Source organism: Mastacembelus armatus, chromosome 4 (assembly GCF_900324485.2).
Source record: "Mastacembelus armatus chromosome 4, fMasArm1.2, whole genome shotgun sequence".
NCBI lineage: Eukaryota > Metazoa > Chordata > Actinopteri > Synbranchiformes > Mastacembelidae > Mastacembelus > Mastacembelus armatus.
Window position 1 is genome coordinate 2541286 of NC_046636.1, and position 15022 is coordinate 2556307.

General features: G+C 43.3%; 1 protein-coding gene across 2 annotated transcripts in view; it reads right to left on the minus strand.

The window, feature by feature from the left end:
- Window positions 1-4631: 4631 nt before the first annotated feature.
- The window catches only part of gmds (GDP-mannose 4,6-dehydratase), a 132940-nt gene continuing 122549 nt past the window's right edge, over window positions 4632-15022 (minus strand). Inside the window, exons 10-11 of one of the 2 annotated variants that reach the window (XM_026322875.1) lie at window positions 6061-6117; window positions 4632-5152 (exon numbers count right to left, since the gene is read on the minus strand). In XM_026322875.1, the coding sequence (XP_026178660.1) occupies window positions 5090-5152; window positions 6061-6117 (120 nt within the window). In that variant the 3' untranslated portion in view covers window positions 4632-5089. Of the gene's footprint in view, window positions 5153-6048; window positions 6118-15022 lie in introns of both variants that reach the window. The other variant, XM_026322874.1, reaches the window with a different exon arrangement.

Here is a 15022-nt window from a genome sequence, read left to right on the forward strand (position 1 = left end):
TTGGAGTGATTTATTAGAGAGGAAGCCTGTTCATTTTCAACAGAGGTCAAAATATATTTCAGATTCAGGATTTTATTTCTAATTGTCTGAAAATTAGAAAATAGTTTTTGAAGAATATTAAAAAAAAAAAACGCGTGAGGGGGGTTGCATTTTATTTACGCACATGCATGTAGGGATTTTAGTAGTTCCAGGTTATCTGGACTAAAGAGAGGAACAACATAAATAAGATCAGGCTTATTCATTTAAGGCCCATAGAGAATATCTGGAAATATTTTCTCTAAGGCTCTCGGGGTGTTGGCGCCCTGCTTTGCGGTGCAGAGGCCACATCTGTAGCTGTATCTGGACTAAAACACCAAACTGAGTCAGATTGATGTTCAGTTTTTGCTGCCACTGCAGAAGCTTCAGGGGAACCTGCAGGATGTTAATTCTCGGACTTCGGGCACTAAATAAACACACGTGTGAACTCACTAAAGGCCTGGTCAGCAAAACAACTCCGGGCTTCCGTCGGACTGCAGCTTGTTAATGATGGGATGCACAACACACTGCGGCTGCATTTGCTGTGCATGTGTTCAGAGGACACTTGGGTGCGGATCTTGAAGGTCCCGTTGATGCGGGATGGATACGATCAGTGATGGAAGCAGATACTGCAGCCTGATCCGCATTTTATGTCCCGCAGGCTCAAGAATTACAGCAGCTCTAACCTGTTATGACTAACATCTTGTCAGATGTTTATTTATTTCAGTACTTCCTTGATGACGTGGGGACTCGACCCCCCCCCCCACCCAAAAATACCCATATTCTTATAAACCCTTTTATTTGGCTCTTTTTTAGCCTGTGCACGAAGCGAGAACAGACACAGCATCATTCAGATGAGCGCGAATAAATTCACTGCTTTTAGATAAAAATAAGAATCAGACGACGCTGTGATCAGGAATCCTGAGCGTTTAAAATGCGTCCTGGGCCCAGTAAATGAATTTTTACAAGAAATTATAATGAAGGCAGCTAAAACATAATCATAATAATAATAATATTAATAATAATGATAATGATAATAATAGCTAGAAGCTTTTGGGAAGGCATAAGTGAATAAAAATAGCTTGACTTTCTGTGTAGTTGACTGAGTGCAGCGTCTGTGCTCGGATGCAACAGCCTGCAGGCGCTGAGCGAACTGACGAGCCATTTTCAGGCTCTGGCACCCAGTGTTTCACCTCTGCAACAGAATCAGTGTGTGTGTGTGTGTGTGTGCAGGTGTGTCTGCACGGCCGAGCAGGAGGGTGAATAGGTGGCTTAAACGCGTCTGTCAGTCTTAGGCCTGTGTGGATGAGATTTTAATGAGTCAGTCAAAGTACAAATTCCAGTACAAACGCTCCCCAGGGCCACCAGTCAGATGAGTCAAAGCCATTACAGCTAACGTAAACAGTGCGCTGCTGGCTCTACTGCTCTGCGCGCCCCAGGAGCTTTAATCTGAGCTTTACCTGCAATATACAGTTTAAAAGAACAAGCGGTCATGCAGAAAAAGACGCTTAATAATGACAAAAGCCCAGATTCTTGTCCCTAAACCGACGTCTCGGTGATTGATGCTGCACTCAAGAGTCAGGAAGGAAATTTCATTTTTCATTATAAGGACGAGACAGGAGGAGGTGACGGAGGTCAATGGAGTGGATGTCAACAATGCACTTTAGGCTGCAGAGAGTAGAGCCCGTCACTGCTTCTCTAAGCGCCTTCACCGGGGCTGCCGGGCCCAGGCTGCTCGGTTGTTGTGGCAGTTTCAGGCCCGCAGCGGTAAAACGAAGACTCCCACAGGAGCAGAGAAAGGCTCTTCAGCCTGGAAGCGCTGCCAGTAAGATTCACAGGCTCGTGAAAGCTCGTTCAAAAGGCCTAATTAAGGGATTATTCGGTTATTGCGCCATGTTATTTAATGCTCAATCCAGTATCGCGAGTAATTAACGTCAGTCCAAGATACACAGGAGCGTCGGCTGGAAAGCAACCTGATAGCCGCGATGTGATTGGAGGATAGAGGAGCATTTAGAGCAGAGATGTCCTGTTGAAAAGCAGCTAAAAACATCTGGGAGCTTCAGTGTTCACACGGGACTCGGCTCTGCTTTTAGGAGGAACTGTGCCCTGGTCGAGTCCTTCAGAAGCTGCAGGTTTCTGGACAAGGATCAGCACCGAGGGGAACAGTTTTCCTGCCAGTTAAATAACCTACAATAAGGAAGAGATTTTAGTTTTTAGTTATTTCCTTAAATATTCCAAATTACAATTGTTGCGCGTTATTTTAGGAAGAAAATCTGCTTTAATAAATTAGTCAAACAGTAAGAAAGTGTGTTTCTATTGGAAACTGTAAACGGGCCTGCAGACCGCCTCACACTCCTGTGTCTCAGGTGTGTGTTCAGGTGTGTGTTCAGGTGTGTGTTCAGCGACGCCTTTAATCCTGCGGGATTTTGGCTCCAGCACAGATTTGATTTCCTGCCTGATCTGTTGTTTTTTAGTTTTCACGTCCATGGAGTGTATGAGCCACTTTACATATAAAACCAGCTGAAGCTTTAAATGTTTTTATCGCCAGTGAAGAGAAAGAAAATACACTAAAATATTAAAAATGATACCTGAGCTTTTTTAAAAAAAAAAAAAGAAAATGTGACGTTTGTTCCTCAAATCGTCCATTTTTTTCTCCTCTAAAACTGTAGATTATTTTTCAGTGAGGGATTATTTTTATATTCGTGACAACAAAATAATTTGAGAGAAGAATATTTTTTAACTTTAATTTAAAGGGCCTCCTTAAATGAGACAAATGAATATACTTTTATCATTTTCACAGTTAGTGACTGAGGCCTGTTGTTTATGGAGCTGAGGTCATACAGGTCAACTGAGGGTTTGATATGAGGAAACCAGCAGGTCTATAAAAACAGGCTGGGTCTTCATTTGACCTAGTCACGTCTGACCCTGTTTCTGAGAAGGAAACTGATTTACAGTAAAAAGGTTTCGACATGATTCTCGCGTTGATTTGGCCCTAAAACTCTAATCGTCTATTAGATTTGACAGAAAAACTCTCGTCTTATAATTTCTAACAATCTGCGACCACCTGCTGAGCTGACATTGACCGTCTGAGCCGTTTAATCCCCTAAAATGTTTATTTAGCTGCATGAAACCTTTTCATTTCTTTACATCCGCGGTCCAAATCTTGATCAGCGTTCCGTTTCTTTGCGTGCCAACAGCAAACCCGATCGCTCGACCCGCCTAATTGTTGCTGAGGGCTAATGCGGTGCACCTGCGTGAGGCTGCAGGCTCACTGCGTGTTTTCTGCTCTCAGCGCGCGTCCAGGGGCCCAAACAACCTCAGAGCCACATCTGGTTCTGGTTTGGAGCGCGCACAGATGCAGCGCTGTCCAGGACGATCACACAGAGACTTTTAAATGTCCTGTAGGTGTTGACCTTAAAAACAAGACTGAGACGACCCCACCCTGCTCAGACCGAGACCGTCAGGGCCCCGACAAGTTGAATGTCAAACCTCTGTTGCTTCTAAATTCAGCAGCAGTACATTTACTCCAGTACTGCACTGAAATACTGCTTAGAGTTACTTCCAGTGAAGTTTTTCTATTTTCTGCTACTTCGCACTTCACCTGCAATTTTCACTCCGCTATTTATTTAAAGCAAAGTTCATAAATATTCATTAAACGCAGCAGTAATAACATTAATGCAATAATATAATGTGAAATAATGCAGCACTGACAGGAGCGTCTCTGCTGCACATTAATGAACGTCTCTTTTATTTAGCTGATTAAATCCTGACGTTCCCATAAGACCTGACGTTATTAAACAACAAATAATCTTTAAAATCGACGCTTTAAAAAACTCAAGCTTGTCAGAATTAACGCTCCTAATAGAATTAATTTTTTTACCAACATTTTTACTCAAAATCAAACATCTTATTTTATCAAAAACAGGAGAGACATTAATTATAAAAGCACATTTTTCATGCAACCTTCGTTCATTGACTCCTGACATCTGATTTTAAAGTTTGAATCGAAAATGACCGAAGAGGCAAAAACTCGCTTATTGTTTCAGAGAAGGAAGAAATTTCTCTGTTTAAATGACTTTTTAAAATAATAGACAGTTCATGGTAATTAACCCAGCAACCATAATAAGGGCTTAGACCCAGTCCGGATCCAGGTCTACACCCTCATGGCGCCCTAGAAATCTGGAGTCAGGTCAAACAAGAGGGGTCTGAGAGCGCGTCTGCGGGACTCCGTGCCCGGGGAAAACGCACTTCCTGCCGAATTAAAGGGCGCAGTGTGCTCGGAAATAAAAAACTCCGCAACGCTGGAGCGAGCTGAGGCAGGCGACGCACGCACGCGCACGCGCACACACTTACATACCTGCATTTAACACCTGGAAGGTTTGCTTGCGGCTCTCATCTCTTATTTATTCGTTGGCCTGAAAGGATCAAACAAAAACATACAAATAAAAAAACACATTTATCTGCTACACACACACACACACACACACACACACACACCCACACCACCACCACCACACACACACCACCTTTCCGTGGTGTGTGAAAGAAACGGCTTCCTTATAGACCTTCACCCGTTTTTCCAGCAGCAGCAAACAAATGCAGAACGTGAGCACATGTAAAAAGATCAGTCTTTATTGTACCAAATGGTTCATTCAGATCATTAACAAACGACTCTTCCTATTTTCCAATGAAAGATAAAAGCCTCATTCTCCTCTTTACTTACATATGTTCCAGTTTCATCCTCTAAAAGAATAAAAGTCAATCAGTTCAGTCCACAATCACAAGAATCAATGATATAAGTAAACCATTAAAATTTGCCATCTATATAAATTAGGACATGATCACTGTGGAAATATAAAAGGTATTTTCTATGTCAGATGAAACAAAATGAATAACATGATACTAAAAAAAAGACACAAAGGCAATGAATGGTTTCCTCGCATCTGAACAAAGAAAAAAAGGACAATTACTTCATTTGGAAAAGTCCTAAAGGTAAAAACACGACATGTTCCCTCCATCGTTGGTCTCAGAACACTGTAGTGCTGAAATGTCTGCGTCCTGGCTGCTTTTGGACTCAGGCGTTGGGGTTTTTCTTCATTAGTTCAACGTCTGCGTCCACCATCTCCTTCACCAGCTCCTGCAGAGGGACACCACGTGGCAACACAGACTTCAGGTACACAACAAAGGAGACTGGAAAGGCTTATTATTACTGCATCTAACGCTAAACTTAATGACGGCAGTGACTTCAGAGTCCCCCACATCCCGAGCCTCTAAATGTAATGAAATGTTTGGGTTTTCTGTGTTTACACTGTGGTTTGTAGTCTGTGCGCCACGAACGCAGACACCAGCTCCCATTAACTCCATGGCAGATATATTTCTATAAGTACGTGTGTGGCTGAGGCTCAGCTGCAGGTATTGTGGCTGTGTCACTCATTGTTACACAGGAATAACACAGAGATGTGCAGGATGGCACTAACTGTCTGCAGACAAAGATCCCGTCACGCGTTTAAACAGCAAACAAACAATTTAACAAGAAATGAAAAAAAGCTGTAAATTCTGATGTTAATTATTCCAAGCAAACAGTAAATAAGAAAAGCACTTATTATTGTGAGCTGACATAATGAATTAAACATGTTCTATCTGAGGCTGTGCACAGCTTTTCCTTATCTTATTGGGAAAATATTCTTTTATTTTTTCATTAGACTTTTATTAAGTTCTCAGTAAAGGAAGCAGACTCATAGTCCTCCCCGTGTAACCCACGGTCGGTCTACTCATAAAAGCTGATGGAAGCTGTAAACGTCGGCCTGTCGCTGCTCCTTCATGTCAGTGCGTCTCTGTGTATCACTAAATTAAATGTGGTCATTCTGCAAATTATTTTATTATTCACCCACTCCCTCATTTCCAGACTTACATTTGTCGCTGCATTGTTTTGCTTTTTGGTATTTTACTCTGGGACGTTATTATTTCTTCAGGTCAACTTTATGTCATCGAATCATCCGAGCCCATTGTGTTTTAAACCGACGTGACACGCACCTCAAACGTCACCTTTGGTTTCCAGCTCAGCTTCTGGTAGGCCTTGGTGCTGTCCCCCTGCAGGTAGTCCTGTTAGAACACATGAAGAGAGAGAGGCAGTGAAAGGAGAGAGAGAGGAGGAAGAAAAACAAACTGTCTGACATGTCTGAGCTGCTGGTCCGGAGGAGGCGAATCGTCCTCACATTAAGACGTAATGGATTCAACTCAATGTCCGAACTTGACGTCTTCAACAGGATCCAAGGGACGGAGGGTGACGATTAAGCTCTCTCTCTCTCTCTCTCTCTCTCACACACACACAAAGTATCCCTTCTCCTGGGGATAAAGGGGGGTCACAGAGTCTTGCTGGCCATCAATCCACCCTCTCAGCTCCCCACCACCAATCAGTCCAGACATCCCCCGTGGGTGCCAGAGCATGATGAATTGTGGGACTCTGGTGGTGTAGCCTCCAGTCCAGGACCCCCACCGCCACCCCTACAACCCTCTTACTCATTTTTCCCCCAGTTGTGTTTTGCACTGGGTTCAGGACCCAGTGAAACCCTGCCTCAGACCACCAAAGAGACGGAGAAGAAAAAAATCTCTTTCCTTGTACACGCTCTATGTTTTTAAAACTTCCTGTCTTTCTTGCTTTGGCTCTCTTTCTCCGGCTTCTATTTCCATCTCTGATTTGGAGGCATTTTTCCATTTCTCAGGCATCACTTGTATAAGTTCTGTCAGAAAAATGTTGGTCTCAAGAGATCAAATAAAACAGTTGGTAGAAGAAGTTAATGTGACTGAAAAACATGTCATTTGAAAAGGAACTATGAACTCTATCAAAACATTCACCCAGTTACTACCAGGAACCACTGGTGTGACCACATCAACCAGAACGTTAATCTGCTCCTGGAACCTGGGACTTGGCTGCAGGGACTTGCTCCCATTTCGCCATAAGGACATTACTGGTGTTGGGCGATGAGGCCTGGCTCAAAGTCGGCGTTCCAATTCATCCCAAAGGTGCCAGGGTCAGAGGTCAGGTGTCGGAGCAGGCCAGACAAGCCTGGAGTGGAAGTCAAACTGGGAAAACCACTGAGTTATCCGGCCTTGTGCAAGGACATTGTCATGTTGAAACAGGAAACCAGTTTCCCCAAAGTAGCGCAACTAATTTGAAAGGACATTGTTGTATAAAAGATCACTGTGTGCCATAGTATTAAGATTTCCATTAACAGGAACTAGGGTGCTTGACCCCAAGTATGGAAAACAGCCCAGACCACAGTACACAGGGGCCATGAAGTGCAAAAAGAGAGTGGTGCTGTTATCTGAAGCTGGACGTCTTGAAAATGTCTTTTCTGGGTGATCTTATTACAGAGGAACGCTCACAGCAGCAGTGGCATAGCTCAGCCTGTTAGAGAGCAGGGACCCACATCTCACAGAGGCTCCACGGTGTTTAATCACACACTCCTGATTACACACAAAGGCAGGAACACTAAACACACACACACACACACACACACACACACACACACACACACACACACACAATCAACAAGTACAGGCCGATTCAGCCTCTCACACTGTTCAGTTTGATATTATTGGGTCAAAGCTAAAACCCTGGTTCAAGTCCAGGTGAGCGGCCTTTTATTTTTAACTTCACACGGTTTACAGATAAAAGCTAGAGCCCGAAACAGCAGCACAAACAGCCCTTTCTCATGTGAGCAGCCCTCTACATTACTCACATCCATGTTTTGGCTCTGAAGCCATAACTGGAAACATTTTCAGACTAATTACCTACAGCACCGAGACATAATTTATCATGGGGCTGAATGTAATTATTCTACGGCAACTTACTCCACAATTACATTAAATAATCCACTTGCTTCATAATTATATTGATTAAGGTTTGGAATGGGGAACATTTCGTAGTTGGCATTGGCAACCAATCAGAAACCAGGTTTAAAATTCTATGCCCCTTTTTGATTGGTTGCTAAATGCCAAGAGGGCGGGTCTAATCTGAAATGAGCCTGTCAGAGGCCAAAGAGCGGGAAGAAAAAAAAATAAGGAAGTTTTCTTCCCTTAAGTGGCCTGTTTAATTTCTTTCTTCATGCATGGAGAAGGAAATTAATGAACTGTAATAAACTGAGCTGTGACGTAGCAACCATGAAAAGACTACCCAATCCCACGGCATGTAAAAGAGGAAAGGCTTGAACTGAAGGGAAACCGAACACAGCCAGACTGGGCCTGAAGAGACCAGAGGATAAGTCCAAAAAACAGTCGACCTGAATAGACAGATCACAAACAGGCGGCAGAACGTTTGATTAGACACCCATCGCGGTAAAGAGCAGAAACAGGTTCTAATAATTGTCTCCTAAAAACTGATCTAGGTCATAGAAACACTGTGCGGGCTCAGGTTCATTAGGATCAACCCAGGTACTGAACATAAGGACTCACAGACCTGAGAGTGATGATGACCCAAGAATTGACGTGACAGTTGGATTGATGAGAATTTGGATCAGGTCTCTGGTCCTCAGAACCAAGTGGTCCAGTGAAGTCCTCTCTGTGTTGTTCTGACCTACCGTACAGTCCACGGGCTCATTCATTTTGATAATCCATGAACAGCCGTCGTGGCCACGGGGTTGGAGAAAAATATTAACTGAGGGTTTAATAATCAACACATGAAATCATCATGTTCTTAAACTCTGACGGGACAAATCTTCACCAAAGGACTGAAGATCACTGCTGTTAACACCGTGGACTCTGGCTACTGAACCTTAGCACATCCTGAACATTATTCAAAAAGCCACTAAGGTTTGTCAGATGTGTGTCAATAATGTCAACGACGCCTAGTGCTAACAGAAAGCAAGAGGAGCTGTGCCTTGTATTATAATCATCATCATCATCATCATCATCATCATCGTTGTGGTGCCTGGTCTCTGAAATCTCCATCTGAGCTTGGCAGGAGAGCAGCTGTTGAAATCAGACTCTTCACTGCTAAGTTCGCCGTCTTAGCACACAACCGCACGGTTCGGCATCCAGGAAGTTTAATCCAGCGCCTGGTGTTTCTCACCCAGGATTTCTGCAGGTGACACACAATCTCACCCTGCAGCTCAGTGGAATCGAAGCTGCTCCAGACTGTGAACAACTCAGCCCAAACAGAGCATGCAGCGAATAATTCAACACGAACTACTAGCAGATGGAGGCACAATATAATCTTCATATGGGTTTGATTTGGGACCAGACCCAACGTTTTGGTACATCCTGTTTAAAGCAGCACTCCATCCATGTCTGGAAATATAAAGCAGTGATGATAACAACAACTGGGAAAGAAATCTGAAAATCAGCCGTGAGAAAACATGTCATTCATCTGGTGAACACAGGTCACATTTAACATGAACGTCCGAGACATCAGGGTCTGACAACAGCTGTGAATCCTGAGAAGGGCAGTCTGTGTGACAGCACTGAGGTGGACCGTGTTCATGATCAGTCATGCAAAGCATTAAAATGTGCAGGTGATTTCTGACACAGACATCAAAAAGTTCCTTAAAAAGAAAGAAAGAGTATCGTAACATAAGTTATAACTTTTAACAAACAGTCAAAAGTGATACTCAGCCATTATCTCTACAATAAGTAACATGGGATATATAAATATCTTCATTTTGACAAGGAACTGGCCCGTCCACTGGTGACAGCGGACACCAGCCTGTCAGCCCCTGTGACCCTCAAGAAAAAGTGTGGATAGTTGAACATGATCCTACAGTTCCCAGTTTGCAAAGTGTTCTTGTACTGCACAGAAAAATTTTAAACAACACCAAACTATTATTGTTATTATTATTATTATTACTTTGTTGGTTGAGAAGCTAGCGGCTAACTCGGCTCTGTATCAGACTGTAATCGCCTTTTCCTTGACAATACGATGTCGTACTTAGAGAAGTGTGTCAATACACACAACATCTTGACTTCGATGTGCTCCCTCTCCGTTTTCCCAACACTGTCCACTCTAATAAAGATGAGGAGCCGTAAAAATAATCCTCAAAATGTAAAAGTGAGAGACAAATCGAGTGTGATCATGGTCCATAAAGCACAGGGGCAGTAAAAGGCTCTCTGAGCAGGCATTTAACGCAAAGGAATTCTGGTATCGCTGCAAGGCCTGTCAATAAATCACACGGCACACCGAGGCTAAGGCTCAAACACATAAGGGCACACACACACACACACACACACACACACACACACACACACACACACACACACACACACACACACACACACACACACACACACACACACACACACACAAGCATGTATCAGCATGTGAACACACAAACACAAGCGCCTACATACAGATGTATGTAAGAAAAAAAACGCCAAATGTCTCTGAATTGTATTGTTTTTTTTCTTCCTACTGGAAAATTCCCAACTTACAGGAGGCAGATCAAACATTCTCAAGAAAACAACTCTCTTCTCTCTCTCCCTGTTGCATGCTGGGAGACTATGATGTGGTTTTGGAAGTCCAGTAGCATCTCTGGGATTTGTACAGTAGTGGACACGAGGCTGCGAATACAGAGACTTCAAAGAGGACCAGATAAAGCGACCGAGAACGCTGTGAGAGCCCGGAGCCCACGGTCTCCCTGTCCCCTGCAGACCCACATGTTCCAACCAGACTGAGATGTTCTGACCTTTGACCTCACTGGGGTCTCAACCCTGATCCTGTGCTTTTAATACTCAGGATAAATGGCTGTAAGAACAGAGATGGGACAAGGAAAAAAAAAAGAAAAATCAGTTCTCTCTGCAGAGACTATGCTGCTGTTTGTCTGCAGGAACATAGAGGGCACTGCCTTCACTGTGCGACCAGGTGTCCAGGTGTGTGTGTGTGTGTGACTGCAGGTGGGCACACAGGTGAGTCACAAATCTGTCACAGGTCAATTTTTAACACACCTCCGCCAGCATCGCCTCAACTTTCAACTTATCTCTTTCTTAAAAGTACAAAAGGCTGGACGGAAGTGAGGAGGGAGGTGTGAAATAAGAGACTCAGGCCATTTGTTTTCTTCAAGATGAATTATTATACTTTTGCTTTGCTACAGATCCTGAATAACCTGCTCTGGAAATATCACACTTAGACCAATAAAATACAATTGACTGAATGTATTTGTACGATCAGGCTGGATGTACATGAAACAACAGAGTTTCTAAAAGTGGAGGACAGGACCCCCCAAGGAAAAATCAGAAAAATCTCATGGGCTGACAGAAGAAAAACAACACAGAGGATGATGATAGTGTTTTTTTTTGTTTTGTTTTTTCACACTCCTCTTCCTCAAACTTTACTTTTAAAAGTGTTTGAACATTGTCAGCAGACAGCAGTCACATAAAGGTTAGAAGTCAAACAGGTTATATACTTTTATTTAATGTACATAATGTACACTCTAATTTCTCAACACACTGCATCATCAGTCTTTGTTGTTCTTTTTGCTCTGAGTCAGTGTTTTCTGTCTCTACGGTTTCGCAACACAAATCTATTTAATTTTTCTTATGAATAAAACAGACATACGTCGGAAACGTGGACTCGAAATTGAAACAGACAGCAAGGTTACCCAGAACAGTTTTATGTGCAGAACGAGCATTTTATTACTGACCATATTTCATTTGTATTTATGTTCAAATAGATGCTTGGACAGTGTGCCCAGGGAGAAGTATAGTATGTGTATTTTTCTAATAAAGCTCATTGAACTGACCTGAAGGAGATTTTCAATTCAACTTTTCTAATTCAATTATCGTGGAATGTGTTCATGTGTTTCAGCTTTTAAAATTCAACATATTACAACAGTTTGCATGAGTTTGTTCCAAATCTTTATCGATGCAATAAGCTATTTACACCCAGTGATATATAGAATTTATATATAATTAATGGGAATTAATAAAGCTCATCTTATCATATATAGAAACACAAATGGAAATACTCTATGATCAAATGAAACTGTCATATTAAATGAAGCTCTGTGGGTTTGATTTCAGTGTGTGTTGGGTGGGGTTAAAGGTTAACTGTTTGTGCCCCCACGTGAGATTCTCAGGCAACACAGCTGATCGAGATTTCATGTTTAGTTTTTCACCAAGCCAATAAAGCATCGCTAAGGCAAATATCAATAAACTGTGAGCTGCTGTGTCCGTCTGGAATCTAAGTTATTGGCCACTCCCAGCCAGATGTCAAAGGTCGGGTCTAATGTGTGTGTGTGCGTGTGTGAGAGAGAGAGAGAGAGAAAGCGCGACACAGAGCTGTGTGAGTTATAGCTCAGGTTTCCTTCCCTGACTCCTCATGCAGCTTGGCCTGCACACAATGTGCTGACTGACCTCTAAGGGGTGGCCCTGTCACCGTGGCCAGTATGTACATTACATGAACACACACACGTGCGGAGGTACACAGATATGTAAGGCAAAGAGGAGTAAACATCTCAGTGTGCAAATCGGTCCAATGAGGGACGCCACGCACAGCAAAAGAAAAACAACAGGAAACAATTTAAGGAAAAGCAGGAAAGTGTCAAACTCCACGGGAAAACAATAAAAGTTACTTGTGATGTTTGAAAACTGTCGCTTCACTTCATCTCCTCTCTTTCCGTCTCTCCCTCCTCTGGGCTCTGCTGTGCTGATAGCTCTCCATCAGTGCTCATTAAAATTCCTGGGGGAGTCGTGTGATAAATATTTACGCGGCTAAGGACACACTCCACACACACTCCAAACACACTCGAGCGGCTGGATCTGACGGCCGATAGCGTTAAGTGCCCGGAGGCTTTGGCAGTGCTTTGTAGAGAGATCCACAGCCCGCTGTGTGGTTGTATACGTGAGGCGTTTACTGTCAAGATAACAGGAGGAGGGCATGGATTTATGGCCGGTAATCGAGGTTAAAGCTGTGTTTCTTCTCTGTGAGTGTGTGTGTGTGTCCATGTCCAAGGATAATCTTTTAATGTGTGAAGTTTATGGAAATGAAGAGGAAAATATCGCACATTCGCACATCTGGATATAAACACATCTGCAGACACACACACACACACACACACACACACAGTGTAACCACAATGAAGCTGGACTCCTCACTACTGTTCCACAGCTATTGCCTCCCTCCTCCTGTATTCTATTATTCCTGCGGACGGGAAACAGATCATAATTCCCGGAGTCAGCAGAAAGTTGCAGACTGAGAGTGAGAGATGGAAGGAGATCGAGAGCGAGAGAGGAGGGAGGGGAAAAAGAGAGTGGTGGTGGTGGTGGTGGTGGTGGGGGGGGGGGGGGCTCAGGTAACTGTTCACTTTCACTGAAGTCAAACTGAAACTGAGCAGTTAAGTCATTTCCAGTGAAAAGAGAACATGTGTTTAGTCTGTTTGCGTGTTTGTATAATAAAGTTTGGGTGAAGTAGAGCTTTGTGCAGTGCAGCCTGTGTGTGTGTGTGTGTGTGTGTGTGTGGTAAGCGGTTAGCATTTCTATGAGCCTCTGGGTGTTTCATTTTTCAGGACACACCAGAGGCGAACATCATTCCTCTTCTCTAAAGAACAGTCTTTACTGAACTAGACAAAGAAAGAGACCTGTCCTGAGCTCTGACACCCAGCCACAGCGTTTACGTACAGATGACTGTCGATTTGCTTCATGTCTTGGAGAAAACAAAATCTGGGTCTGCTGTTGTTTCGTTGGTCACTGCTGTGTCCTGAAGCGAACACATGGATAAAACTGCAGATGCACATATGGCAGAGCAAGGAAACTGGTAGTTTGGAAATGTAAACAACAAAAAAAACGTTGTTTGTCACTAAAAAAAACCATCATCTGCCTGTGGTTTGTCATCATGCTGTAATAATTCAAGGTGTGAAAATTAGCCACAAACAACTGCATGATGAGTGAAACGTAACCAGACAGAAGCCGAACCAACGACGCTGAGCTCATGAAGAGATAAAGATCATGCTGCTGTTTTATGATCATGAAAGGTGAAATTGTGCATCAGATAATATGTAAAATAAATATATCATAGAAAAATGATCTACTGTAAATACACGTCCATGCTGTGCTTGGTTTTAAACAAACCAATAGTTCTGGCAGATCATATAAACCACTTAATCTGATGGTAAAACCTGGAGTTCTGGAAAACTGCATTCACCCAAATACAGCAGGTCACAATAATGTTGCTATTCATCACCGTTACAGCATCTGTTAAGCTGAGGGTTTAAACCCCGTGTTTCCTAACATGTCGGACGTCTTTTCTAGATGTTAGCAGATCATGTTATTATCAAAACTGCAACTCTGTGTACGACCCACCAAAGATGGGAACAAAAACCAAACTGTCCTTTAAAGGTCCACAGCTAAAAGGTCTTAAGAAACCCTGACCCCCTAAAGTCTGGTCCCCATCACAGTCAACATTCAGCCCCAGTATCACAAAAACACCAGTACCAATACATGCATAGTACATACAGTACGTTACGGAGCAGACCCCATTTTCAGAGCACACACACACACACACACACACACACACACACACACACACACACACACACACACACACACACACACACACACACACACACACACACACACACAGTGGATGTGAAGTAGAGCATGCGATCTTATTCAGACCCTGGCTGGGCTCTCAGCAGTGTCAGGGTTAGGTGATGTGGTTCCACACAAAATCCACTGCGTGAGACTCTCAGCTCCCAACACACTAGTTATTAATCCCTCACTCTTTGTTTCTCCCTCGCTCTGTGTTTTCACCTCAGCTGCTCTCTGAACACGCTAACCTACAACCTCCTCCCTCCTCTCTGACTCACCAGCCATCCATCACTCTGCATCGAGCTGGATTCACTGAGGGAAGAGAGGAATGCTGGGACTTTCTTTGTCCCACACAGACACTGTACATCTACACACGCTGGACCAGCTAAGACGAGCGCATGTGGTTTGGTGAACGATGTGACTGAAGCTATTAAAATTGTTAATATTTCGTCATTTCGGAGTATTCAATTCCAAGTTTGCAGAATATCTG